Below are 13053 nucleotides of genomic sequence, written 5' to 3'. Positions count from 1 at the left end.
CAGTTGCAATATCCATTCCATGAGCATTGGACAGCGCTCCGAGACGGGGCGAAGTTTATCGAGGTGGACAACACATCAAAGAGGTGCGGTGTGAGGGGGATGATCGTAAAACGGAAGTTCGTTTTGGAAGGTGGAGCGGGACCACGGGAAGTGGAGCTTTCGGGAGGCCGAAAGAGGCAGCTGGCAAAACTTCGTCTCACTCTCTCGACATACACAACATCGACCAAGCCTGTGCAGTCACATCGGACTGATACAAGGCTCTTTTGCTAGAGGTGGACGACCACGTTCTTGATCTCTCTTGTCCGCCGACAAGGTACGAAGCCCTCCCTGGACGCTGCATTCACACAGGTTTGCCTGTTCTGATGCCTTTCTTGCATAACTTCTCGTCTCGGAACGGTCTTTCTTTAGGCTACTCTCCTTCGTCAGCTGTACCGGGACCGTGACTCGACCGGGATCTGAAAGCGCCTGCAATTTTGCTACGGGCAGCCTCGAGCTGAATCTCCTGATCGACGATGCAAGACGAGCAGAAATGAGCCATCCGGCGTGAGAGCCATACGAGCAGTCACCGTTCCAAGCGATGCACCGAAGTTCTCCAGGAGACGAAGGATCACAGCGACCGCGGCGATGGCCCAGACGGCTAGCAACGTCGGGACGAAATGATCCTTTGACGTCCTCCTCGATATGCATCTCCGCGACGCACGGCCATTCCGGCTTTGCTAATCCCACCCTCTCGACTCTGCGCAAAGCCGGATTGCGAGGAGTTTAAACGTCCGCCAAAATCGTTCAGTCTTCCAACAGAGTCGCTTGCCCATCGTAGGAAAATAAAAGCTAGCCTACCGAAGGCCTGCGATAGAGGTAAGGTCATCATCTTCATCGGCTTGGCTTGCACGGGCGAGCGTGTTCGGCCAGATTGAAGCTTCCAGCAGCCAAGACTCGTTGAAGGATGCGCTAGTAGAGATGCCGTCTTGTTTGACAACATCTCAAATGCATCCATTGGTTCAATCGACGCCAAGCTGGCTCTGCGGCTTCAACAACAATCGGCGCAAGCGCACCTTGGTGTCGATTGCTATGCAAGATTACTATGCGAACTTCTCGCTGTACGTGTCTGGTCGAGACGATGGAAGATGGCACAGCACCCTTTGCCGCTGCACACACTGGCAGGTCATGTCGATCAAAGTCTAAGTTCTTCCTTCCTTCTTACAAGTACCACCGTTCCTCCCATCTCCTTCTTGTCCCTTCACGATCTTTTCGAGACAGCTTCAGATCCCAACTCACAATGTCCAACAGCAACGAGGACCTCAACTGCCGCCTCGGCGGCGGCCTCTCCATGATCCGCAACACAACAAGAACCCGGATTTGCGGTCTTCAAACTACTTCCAATACCTCCCTCCTCTCATCCTGCTGCAGTAACAACGAGATCGAAAGCTACGGCTGCGCGCAATACTGCTCCACGCAGCAATTCATCGGCCAATTCGCCCAATGCATCTCCGACGCTGCCGACGGAGCCGCTATCCATCCCCTGGGAGTCTTCTGCCAGGCGGCCTAGCCGGCAACACCACTGAAAAGCTCCCTTCAACCGGCGGAGCGCTCCGCACACCGAGCTCATTCTGGCTACGCACCTTCTCCTGGATGTTGATCCTGAGTCTCATCCTCTCCGCCCAAGCACAAGACTCATCCTCCTGCTCCGTCCAGAAGACTTTCAACTACACTGCAACCCACAATGTCTCCACTATCGTCAGTCCACGCTTCAGCTGCAGCGACAGTCCCGGCAACCGACCTCTCTGCCCCTTCTCCATCCCCGTCTCCGTCCCTCCCTTCCAAAACAATCGGACCATCGATGGTACGTCGGCAGCCGGGTCCGAGTACGACGAATTCTTTACCGCGTTAGAAAGCGTGGCGGACAGACAATTTCCCGCTGCAAGCGGATTGGAATTGCAGCATGAATTCCTTGGGCCAACGGGGCAGGCTTTTCGCATCTCGTTCACGCCGCTTGCTGTAAGAGTCACCCTGTTTCATTGTACCGAATTCAAGTCACGAACATTGCGCTGACTGACATTTTCCTTGTGAAGTGGTGCACCATAGCGACATCCAATTGCGCTAGCGTAGTGGGTGATGGTCCGGGCGGTAATCGGACTGTGCAGGCATGTGGGCCATTATTCGTGTCGGATGTAGATGGCAAGGGAGACGGAGGAGGTGGAGATGTACCGCAGGGAACGCTGTCCATTGTTCTCACGGGTTGAAGACGAGACCTCGCGGGAGTTCTCATTGGAGGCTCTGTCTGTCTTTGTTGGTGACCTCCGGTCTGCGCGAACATGGGGAAGAAGAAGAAGAAGAGAATGCGACGACCAGGCCATTTGGAGAGAAATCTGATGTGAGCAATGCTACAGACGATTTGCAGGTGGCGTATCGGGATGTAATGATTGCGAGACGCGGGAGCGACTGATTCGTTCGATGCATAGCGGCGGAAGGGCGGTGAATGAGCGCGAGTTGAGGAGGTCAACGATAGTCGTGTCCATCTTGGCCATGGAGATCGGTCGGAGAGAGCACTTACCTCCCGCAACTTCCGCTTGCGCGTGCTTTTGAATGCGACAAGAAGTGAGAAATTCCTCGTCAGCTGCTCCTCCAACTGATCCACTCAAAGATACTTATCGTGTTCCTCGCATGCAGCACGGTTACGGAAGAGTGCGCATTGAAAGATCAAGGCATCCCGGAGCGCGCAGACAGAGACTCCGCAGACAGTCCCTAAACTCAATCGATGCATATGTGATAGGATCTTCGAGCTCATCGGCTGGAATACAGATGTTGACACCAGAGATATGGCGAAGTAGTGATCCGAGCATAGTGACAAGAGGATGGGAGCAGGAATGGGAAGTCGATTGAATAATTCATTCAGTGTACAATGCATGCCTCCTCCGAGCCTCGCCGTCCGAGTGGCATCACCATCGCGGCAAAATAGCGTACACTGTGACTTGGTTCGTCGTTGATGGCAGCTTATCATCGTTCAGCCATCGCATGTAGTCCCAGATCAACTCCTCCAACGCCTTGGCTAATATATGCAAATGAGAAACGATGAGAAATCTGATACAGATTCATGATGACCCAGTCATCTTACCGTGCGCTGCTGTCGCTGGGTGCGGGTGCGCGAGCGGGAACCGGAGCAGAAGGAGGAGCCGAAGGGTCGTTGACAAGCGTAGGTGCGATCCGTCTTCGCTTCTCGCGACCCTGGTCGTCTTGCTCGGACGTGTTGCTCACACTGGACTCCCGCTTCAGAGTCGTAGCTGCAAAGCTCGCGTTGGTGCTCGTAGCGCCACTCGTTTGGTTCTGTCCAGGCGTTTGTGGAGGCGTGAAGAGTGGCACTGCGGATGACGAACCAGCTGCTGCAAGTGATGGTACTGAGCTCATTGACGGCGTTGGATTGTTCATCACTGGAGGTGGGTTTTGGTCGGGCACTCGTGCAAAGCTAGCTTCCGTGGCGATGGAAGACGCTGACATGCTTCTTGCTGGGCTGGCGGGGCGGCCGCCTACGTGTCCTGTGAAAGTTGTGAAGGGCGATGGCGAGGCAGTTGCTGACGCAATGGCCGGGTTCGAAGTGTTTGGCAGACTTGGTTGACGTGTGAAGCCGGCAGAGTTGGGTACTGACGGAGGAGCGACGGTGCCAGTCGGAGTGGGTTGTGGTGTGGATGCGGCGGAATTCGCCTTGGCGATGGAGATTGGAGCGGGAGTGCCTCTCGCGCTCACTGGCTGCGCGTGGTGGATCTGACCCAGTTCCCCTGGAGCGAAGGTGAGAGCCGAGCAGTAGCCGTCAGAGGATGTCATGAGTAGAGTGAGCCCGTCGCTTGACCTGCGCAAGATTTGTCAGTACATTGCTCGTGTCCCGCATACGAAGAGACTTACCAGGTAAGATCAGTAAACGTCGCGTAGTGCAGATTGCTCACAACGCAGATTGGCTTTTGCTGTTGGGTATCGTAAAGATGGACTGCGTCTTGAGTGGCGACTGCGTACACTATCCGGTAGGGCAGACCGAAGGCTGGCACTGGGCCTGGAGGCGGTATAGGCGCCGGCTGTTTGGTCTCGGAATCTGATCGCTGACGCGGTGAAGCCATCGTAGCGTTGCTGGGAGACGGAGAAGGTGCACTCAGTGGCGGTGGATCCATCGCTGAATGTGATGTGGGACCTCTCGAGGGCATGACTGGTTCAGGCAGAGGCTGAATGTCGTCCGCCGTTCGAGTGTCGATCGTGATCTCCTTGGTCTCGATGGATGTCGATCGGAGTTGGTAGTATATAGGTGAGCATTTTACCGCGATCGAGGGCTTCTTGTGACCTGGAAGGTATGCCACGGGCGGCTTGTTCAGACCTGCCCGAGTGTAGATGTAGACCGTATTGATGATTTCGTCTGTGGGCTTGCCACCATCGAGGGAGGAGTGAGTCGTCTTGAATTGTCCAGCCGGAGTAAACAGTAAGCTGCCGTCAGGTGCGAAAGTCAGTCTGCGGAAGAAGGATGTAAATGTCTCGTTGGCGTATAGGTGAGCGTTCCGAGCTCCTAGTCCAATGCTGCCGGAAATGCTGGGCGAAGCGGAAGGCATCACAGCTGGGAGCGGCATTGAAGGACTTGGCGAGACCGATCGTCTCATTGCTTGAGAACCGAATGATGAGCGACGGCTGTGAGAGGTTGCAGGTGGATTCATTGGCAATGCCAAGGATTGTGGAGTTCCCGGTGCTGATGGTCTTGGTGAGCCCACGGCTTCCGAAGTGATGTCCGGCACGAATGCTGCTCGGTTGAGGCCAAGATCAGGCGGAGCAGGACTGTGAGATGAGATGCGGCGTCCAGGTAGATCCATCTTTGTCACCTTGTTGTGCTGATGCAATGAGAATTGGCCATCCTTCGTCTTGAGGGTGTAGATGTGGACCGAGCGGTCGGACGACTGTGTGGCCACATACTCGTTGAGGGGGTCCCAGGCCACCCCTTGAACGTAATGGTTGTGCTCGGCAATTTGACGAACAGTTTGTCCTGCGAAGCGTCAGCCATCGTAGCAACATTATTTCCGCCGTCAAATAGACGTACCCGTCGAAGCATTGTATATCCGTGCCACATTATCCATACTCCCTGTGATGAAGAATTGTCCATCTGGTGACCATGCCAGATCGTATATTTCCGAGCCACTGCTCGACCGACACATTGTCTTGACTCTCCAATGTTCCAAATCTTCCAATCCGTCATCTCCAAAGTTCGTTGCGTACGCTGGGTTGTCAGAAGGTGTCCAGAGAAGCACATTGCCGTCATCGCCAGCAGTTGCCAAAAGCTCGCCTGTGGGTGATCAGTCGAGTGAAATGTGGAGCCACTGATGTAAACGTACCTCGTGGACACCACCGCACTACATTAACAGCCTGTGTGTGTTTCTTGAGCGTGGAGAGATAGGTCACTTTCCGTTCATCGCCCGTGGCTTCAATGCTCCAGAGCTGTGCTGTCCGATTAGCACGGACAGGAGAAGCTATGCACACTTGCCCAACTCACCCTAACATGACAATCACCGCCTGCTGTAGCCAGTCTGCCTTTGCCATGAGGCTCGAAATGTGCGGAGTAGATCGGATCGGTGTTGTCGTGCCAGGCGACCAGCAGCGGAGCGGCCTTCATCGTGGATGCTGGCGGATGAGGGGCAGGGTCGAGCAATGGTTGATGGAATGTGGTGAAGTGCGAGATTGTGTTGGACGATCTCCTTCAGTTGTGATGTGAGACGATGGCTGGCGGTGCGGAGCGTGCGGATCTCTCGATCAAACACGAATTGTGTGCCAGCCAGCTTCGGTGTGCATGCATGAGCTGGGGCACGCGTTCGTGCAGCGTGGAAGTGCTCGGCACGCGGCTTGCAGTTCGTGGCAGTCGCTATGGTGACATGTCGAGGCAAATATCTTGGACGATTGTGTTGATTTGTGATGAGGAGCTGTATCGTTGAGCAGCAGTGGTCGTGATGTGGAAGAGGGAGTGTCAGGGAGTGAGAACTGTGGGAAGTTGTCGATCTGAACTGCAGTGTGATTGATGGCCTGCAGTCGGGTCCATGGGAAACTCGGCTCATTGAAGCGAGCTTTAAAAGCGGGGGTCTCCCCCAGAAGATCCCTCCATTTTCGACACATCAACTTCCTTTGTTTGATGCCACGGCCACGAACACCCACGATCAATCACTTCATCACGATGGAGCCTTTATGCTTACGACTGCTGGATGAGCACCGCGAGCCATGTCGATCGCAGTTCGATGCCTTTCTCGCCGGGGCTTTGTACTGTGCGTTTGTAACGCGACTCATGCACCACGCATTCATTAGGCTGACCGCCATCTGAGCCTATGAGTCTATCGTTGGCTTCTGCCGTCATTGCGGTGGCCATGGACGCGTGAGGGCGCGTGATGTTCGCGTGAAATGATCAGTAAGTGCTGGCAGCTTTCTTCTTCCAATACCACAGCTTCAATCTCCATGTTGAGACTACCACGAGATCTCCGACCTACTGGTTGTTTCCCGTTGCAACTCCCCAGAAGAAAGCACACCAACCTCCCAGCATGAACACGAAAAGTCCGCTGAACATCACCTTCCCGAAGAGCCTGTGCTTCTCCTTGCTCAGTCCCTCCTCATAATCCTTTCGCAGCTCATTGATCACTTCGCCCTTCCGCAATCTTTCCTTCTTGGTCCACTGCAGTCTCTTCAGATCCACCCTCATCCAGCTGCCTATCAGTAGCAGAGCAGCAACCACCACAGCACCCGCCGCTTGCACCACATACACATATACGACCCGATCGTAGGAGTCATTGTCCCGATCTTGGATGACTCCGGTCACAACTCGAACAATGATGTTCATTGAGTTGTTGATCAAGATTTTGATCGAATAAGCTGCCCTAAACACCGGGTGACATACGGATTAGCGACGCTTACATGTCAAGACGATCTCAGGGACTTACCCGAAAGTGTCCTGATGCCAAATGCTGGTCCGAATGGCATCGATAATGACTGTTGGACCGAGACTGACCGCCACCGCATACACTCCGAGACTGGCCGCTGTGCCAGAGATCGATGGACCAAAGGCAGCCAGAACCATGGATATGAACATACCAGTGCCGCAGAACGCCATCACTGTAATCCTGTTGCCAAAGAGGTCGATAAACACGCCCAAAAGCGGCACCAAGAAGAATCCCAGATACTGACTGAGCGAGGTATACCATCCAGCCTTGATCGCAGAGACCTTGAATCGCTTCTCTGCCAGCTCGGTGGCATTGGCATTGAAGACGGCGGCCGTCGAAGTCTGGAAGAGTGAAAACGATAGGATCGTCCAGAATGCCCATGGCAGTTCAAGGACCTTTTTGAACTCAAACTTCTTCGAGTTCTCCTTGAGGATCTCTCCCGTGCTGGGATCCCGGAGGCCGTCAGGATAATGCTTCTCGGTGTACTTTCGGAATTTCCAGAAAAGAATCGTCGCAGCGTTGGTGAAAAGGTTCATCATAACAGCAGTCCAATATACCCATGCAAAGTTTCCGGTTCGCTTTGCAATAGGATTTGCACTTGCCTTACCGACAAAACCTCCCAGCTTGCCCATGCCCAATTCGAATCCCAATGTGGCCGCAAAACCGTTCGATGGCGCGAACCACGACGAGAAGACCCGATATTGAGCGACCTGCAATGCAAAGCTCAGCAACAGCTCCAACAACGTTTCCAACTTCAAGCACTCACCTGCGTCGCGATATCCCCAAACGACTGAATCACAATGCCGCCAATCATGAGCTTATAGCTCCTGACTGTCGTTGCAGCAGCAATTATGATGGATCCAAGACTATAAATCACGTTACCCCAGACCATCGCTCCCGCACCGCCGATACGGTCAGTCAGGATACCAGTGAACAGGATCAAAGCCGTGACCATGAAGTCTTGGGACGCTTCCAGCAAGGCATATTGCGTGTTGTTGATGTGCAGTTCCTTGTTGTTGTTAGTCGGAGCGTGTTGAAGACTTTGGTCGACGGAGGAGGACAACGTGCTGACCTTCTTCAGAGTACTCTTCATCGCTCCCAAGACACCACTGCTCCAATGCGAACCGAAGCCGATCAGGGCAACGATCAAGACGGCGGTGATCTTGATTCGACGCGGTACATGGACAGCTGGTCCAGCCTCGCTGCTGGTACTGCCATTGTCATCGGAGACTTGCAATGCTTCAATGGAAGCTGGTCGTTTGGGAATATCGACAATCGGTTCAGTCTTGACTACCGCATCGTCCGTGGATGAGAACGGCTTCTCGGTAGCCATCAAAGCGGAACGGAGTGAGGTTGAGCAGAAGTACAATGGAGGACATGTTCTAATCTTATCAGATCCTGAGCATTGCCCGGCCTTGGGTAGAACCGGGCAGATTTTTCGGATCCCTGTGGAGATCTCGGAGATTTGGACAGTTCCCACTGTGGCTTCATGTGGATCGGGTGGACCGAAGCATTGCCAGCTGGATCGCGCGATAAGGCTGCACGGAACAAAGCTGCCGCTGGGACAATGTTCGTGGTCTATCGTCTAACGTCTTTTCTGGATCCTGACGTTCACCTTAAGTAGACGCAGACGGCAATAAGACGATGAGCTAAAGACTATTGCGTGAGAGACGGGATCAGTCGCTGAAAAGACAGCCAGACATGTCGGTCCAATGCGAAATCAAGGACGCATCCGCAAAATTCCCGCCTCATCCTCTTCAACGCACCCAAAGGCTTTCAGCAACCAGGAAGCAGTCCCAAAGCCTTTTCATCCAGCATTGGATCACGACCTGGGCCTTTGAAACCCGCCAACCACGCCTGTCGACGAGCGTACGCCTCCAGCCAGGTCTCCGAACGAGGTGGCACCAACGTCGTGCCATCTCTACTTCGACTGTTGACCATGTCCGCCAATTGCTCGCAGTACTCGGGCTCTGCGTTGGCCGCCTTCAAGGAATGGAATGGTCGTCCGGAACCCTTGGCTTTCAGACGTGCGATGTACTCCTCTCGCATTTCCTGCTCTGAGGGGAGAGATGATCGGTCGGACCAGATTGCTGCCAGCGCTTTTGCTTGATGCTCGTAAAGAGACCCTGACGAGAGGCGAAGAGCATTAGTGGAGGCTCAGACTGATTCGACGGAGGAATTGGGGCATTGAAAAGAGCTTACATGTTGCGATGTGGTACGGGACGCCTATGAAAGCCAGGCTCGGATCTGGGATGTACCAAATGTCCTTGTGCAGGTTGTGCGTCTGCCGTCCGTCGGTGATGAGGACTTCTTCGTCGGCGTCTTCTGGGTTCAGGCCGTCGGCGTGGTACTGCGGCAAGAAAGGAAGCGAGACGTGATAGCCTGTCGCCAAAATCACAGCGTGGATACCGCAGATCGTCTCGCCAGATTCCAGTGTAAAACTCCCAGGGATGGTGCCATCAGCCGCCAGTTCTGAGGAGTTCAGCACGCCAAAGCTCTGAACTTGAGCGATACTCGCGCCATTGTCCGGAAGAATGGCCGACGGGAGATCATACTGCCCTCCTCTGCTGGAACGCAGAACCGCGTTGGCTACAGCACCGATTTCGCGCGCAAGGTCCGCGCTGGAGACTCCGGCGCCGATGATGAGCACATTCTGGCCCTTGAACTCGTCCGGTGTGCGATACAGCTTGGAATGCCTTACTCGCTCGGGAAAGCTCTTCTTCCACTCTGCAAGGCCTGGGATGTCTGGAATGTTGACAGCGTGATAGTTTCCGTTCGCAACGACGACAGCATCGAATGTCTGCTGCCACGTCAGCGAGGATATTCACCGACCATCAACAAGGCACTTACACTGGAACTGTCTTCCAGCACAGCCTTCGAGCCGTCGCGAGCAAGCGTCGAGACATCGACTCTCCATTTCTCGCCGGTCTTCTCCACCAGATTCACTCTCGTGTTGAAGCGGATCATATCCGAAATTCCGGTATTCTGCACAGTGTCTTGGAGATACTCCGCGAAGATCGGATGTTGGGTGAACTCTGTAGTACCTTCATTGAACTTCTGGCAGGACAATTCCATCTCGATCGTCGAGACATTGTTTGTGAGCGAATTATAGCATGGACTGTTCGTGTCAGGTCAGGAAGAACAGACCGCTTGGCTACACGATCAATGGACATACCCGGGTGGTGCGAAGCTCAACGAGACGTCTTCGAAGTCCTCGTCCTCGGCCTGCTTCTTATCTGACTCTGCTTCGCCGTCCTTCAACGGACTGTCTTGCCTCTGCTCTCGCTTCCTGGCTGCTGTCAAGAACTCCGGCGAGTCGCCGACTGAAGGTAAGACCGATGGGTACGCAGCATCTTTCGATGTTCGCTCATCGTAGATCCTGAGACGACTCATTCAGCCTTTGACGTCGTATGGAGGGATGGAAAACCCATACCAGATACCACCAGCCTTATTATTGCGCTCGTACACGGTGACGTCCAACCCGGCTCGTTGAAGATGCACTGCTGTGGAAATGCCGCTTACGCCCGCTCCTATGACTGCCTGAGAATAACGAGTCAGCTTCTTTCACTCGAAAAGACCCTTTGTAGAGATCGAAAGACGTCCATAGAATTACCACACGTCGTATTTCAATCGGAGGTGCTGTCATATCGAGCTGCCACCGAGAACAGAAACCCGCTGTCCACCTGTGCTGACTGTAACAATTCTACGCCGACCCTAGGGTACTTTAAAGTCAAAAGAGAATGTCTGAAGCGCCCATCTACTACTCAGTCCTGAGAAGTGTTATCATATTGGTTTTGAGACGTCCAAAGAGCGGTGGTGTGGACTCCAGAGCACGCAATTGCGTTTAAGCTGGGTGAGCTTCATCACGCCATTGCTGATCGCTTTTTGACAGCTCACACCGCAACAGAACAGGCATGATCCTTGTCATTCCGAAGTCTCGCTACTGGAAGAGGATGTAGCTTCGCAGTCACTCTACTACAGATCTATTCGTACATACAATAAGCGGCGTAGGCAAGCTTCCACCAGCCTCAGTCGCATCCTGTCGACAAGTTCTTCTTACTCCGCGATGCCCTCCTAGATGGAGACTTGTTGATCAGTCACTTGCTCGTTGTCCAGCAAGCAGCTCAAGACGCTTCCTTTGTTTTAACCTTCTCTGGCTACGAGCTTTGTGCTCGACAGGCAATGGCAGTTTTGGATGCAGTCTCGCGGACATGCACTGATCGCATACAGGCTGAAAGCCCATAGCTGAAGCACATAGAGTTTCAAGTCCATGGCTAGGAACGTACAGATTTTCAGGCGCATAGCTGAAGCCCGCAGATCTTGAAGTCCATAGTTGGGAGCGTACAGGTTTCTTAGGCCCATAGCGGGAGCACGCAGACTCGAGATCCATGGCTAGGAGCGTACAATTTTTGAGGCCCATAGCTGGAGTGCACAGATTTTGAGGTCTATGGCTAGGAGCTTATGGGTTTTTAGGCTCATGGCCGATGTTGTGTGGAGGATGTCGAGGCGGTGCTGATGCCAGGCATCCTGAGGAGCTCTTCAGAAAGCCGGACTGCATCTCTGGGCGATTCGAGACCCCATCGGGCCAAACTGTGCTGCTTTGGTGATCAAAGCGAAAAGGACGGGGCCCAGGAGTTCTCCAAGCAGAAGTGGTGAGGTAAGCAACATGTATGCTGCTTGAGTCCGAACGTGAGGAGGATTTGCCGTGGTGGAATGCATATGCCCGTCTCAGCTCGCATGCCCTCTGCTCCCATCGCATCGACGAGCTTCTTGCGTTTCGGCACATGGCGCGGCCTCGAGAAGTATTGTCGAGCGCGACGTCGAAGACGAACTCCAGTATCGGGCCTCTTCATTCCGGCAAGCGGCATACCGTCTTCAAATTCGCGACGCCATCTTGCATAGCTGTCGTTGGAGTTTGGCGCCGGGAGATAGGCAGTGTCAGATGGTTTCACGCTACCCCGATTCTCCTGCACGAACGCACTTTCCCAGCCGCTGAGCTTCAAGTGAGTCAGAACGCTTCGTGCGATATCACGGAGGCGTCTTCGACTCCTGATCGAGCTTCACGCTCCAAGCCACTGAAGTGTATCACAATTCGAGCCGAGCCAGGGAGGTACATGGTGAGACATCGTCTGCGCACGAAGGAAAATATCCAGCTTCGAGATCCCCGCGGGAGTCTGACCAGTGCCGTATTCCTTCACGCCTCGACGCGTTGCGACTGGATTTCACGGTGACTTTGACATCCAGAGACTAGCACGTCGAGGTTCGGCATCATCGAAGCCTGAAGCCCTGGTCTCCAGGTTCGTTTTCGCTGGTTGAGGGTGCGCTGCTCATAGCGGCACCACTCCAGATATTGCAGGAGACGAACACGCTGAATCAGAGTCATCGTCGCTCCCACAGACTGCAGGATACCCATGCCTTAGCCAGCCCTTAGCTGGCGATTCACATCGTCCTGAAAGAGGACCAGGTGCAAAAGATACGGCCGTCAAATGTTCTGCCTGGCTCCGTCCCGCCGTCGATGACATCCCAGCGTCCGAGTCAGTCGCTGTGCATCCAAGTCGCGTGCGTGATACGCCTACAGAGCAGTACTTAGGCTGCCTTTGTCAGCGTGATGGTGTGTCGGTGCATGGAGGCTGGTGATAGAACATGCTGTTCTGAGTGCCTAAGGCATCAAGGCATAAAGCCGGATGCTTACTAAGCATAGCCGGTCGGCCAAATATAGTCTGTGACATGTTACTGACTTTACATCCCTACCTGCGGCAACCGGCTGAAGTGTGCTGGGATGAATAGCAAGCAAATCAACATGAGTGGAGGCGCCTGATGCTCATCGTCCAAAACAGCAGTCGTCGTCCACTCATGCCGATCTCCCAACGTCCTGGAGGACCATCTCCCTATCGCCATACAGTATGTCTCTGTACGGCCTCGAAGTACGCAATTCGACAATGAAGGATAATGCTTGCACGTCCGAGCTTCGCGGAACTGAGTAGCTCACAAGGATGTCGATGCTGGACGTCTCACGCCTTTCGAAAACACCTGTCCGCTGGACGGGCAACTCATCGCGCTCGGCATTTACTTCCATCCACGGTGAGCATATCCTGCTCCGTTCTTCCAGTTTGTC

At 54.0% G+C, this 13053-nt stretch overlaps 3 protein-coding genes across 3 annotated transcripts; all 3 read right to left on the bottom strand.

The window, feature by feature from the left end:
• Window positions 1-3108: 3108 nt before the first annotated feature.
• On the bottom strand, window positions 3109-5659 carry NFB2401 (chromatin assembly complex 1 subunit B/CAC2; the record flags this gene model as incomplete). The annotated part of the gene is made up of 6 exons (XM_003852053.1): window positions 3109-3521; window positions 3612-3841; window positions 3895-5008; window positions 5063-5305; window positions 5355-5457; window positions 5513-5659. 6 exons carry the CDS (start codon window positions 5630-5632, stop codon window positions 3109-3111), a joined length of 2223 nt encoding a protein of 740 aa, XP_003852101.1.
• Window positions 5660-6487: 828 nt separating this feature from the next.
• On the bottom strand, window positions 6488-8271 carry MYCGRDRAFT_41987 (MFS transporter; the record flags this gene model as incomplete). Its single annotated transcript, XM_003852052.1, has 4 exons — window positions 6488-6875; window positions 6939-7648; window positions 7705-7947; window positions 8011-8271. 4 exons carry the CDS (start codon window positions 8269-8271, stop codon window positions 6488-6490), a joined length of 1602 nt encoding a protein of 533 aa, XP_003852100.1.
• Window positions 8272-8714: 443 nt separating this feature from the next.
• On the bottom strand, window positions 8715-10478 carry MYCGRDRAFT_41720 (uncharacterized protein; the record flags this gene model as incomplete). Its single annotated transcript, XM_003852051.1, has 6 exons — window positions 8715-9064; window positions 9141-9741; window positions 9789-10056; window positions 10114-10178; window positions 10263-10317; window positions 10366-10478. Coding segments are annotated over 6 exons (1452 nt in total), but the record flags the coding sequence as incomplete, so codon positions are not given.
• Between the last annotated feature and the right edge of the window lie 2575 nt (window positions 10479-13053).

This window comes from Zymoseptoria tritici, chromosome 5 (genome assembly GCF_000219625.1).
Source record: "Zymoseptoria tritici IPO323 chromosome 5, whole genome shotgun sequence".
Classification (NCBI taxonomy): domain Eukaryota; kingdom Fungi; phylum Ascomycota; class Dothideomycetes; order Mycosphaerellales; family Mycosphaerellaceae; genus Zymoseptoria; species Zymoseptoria tritici.
This window is presented reverse-complemented; position numbering and strand designations above follow the sequence as displayed.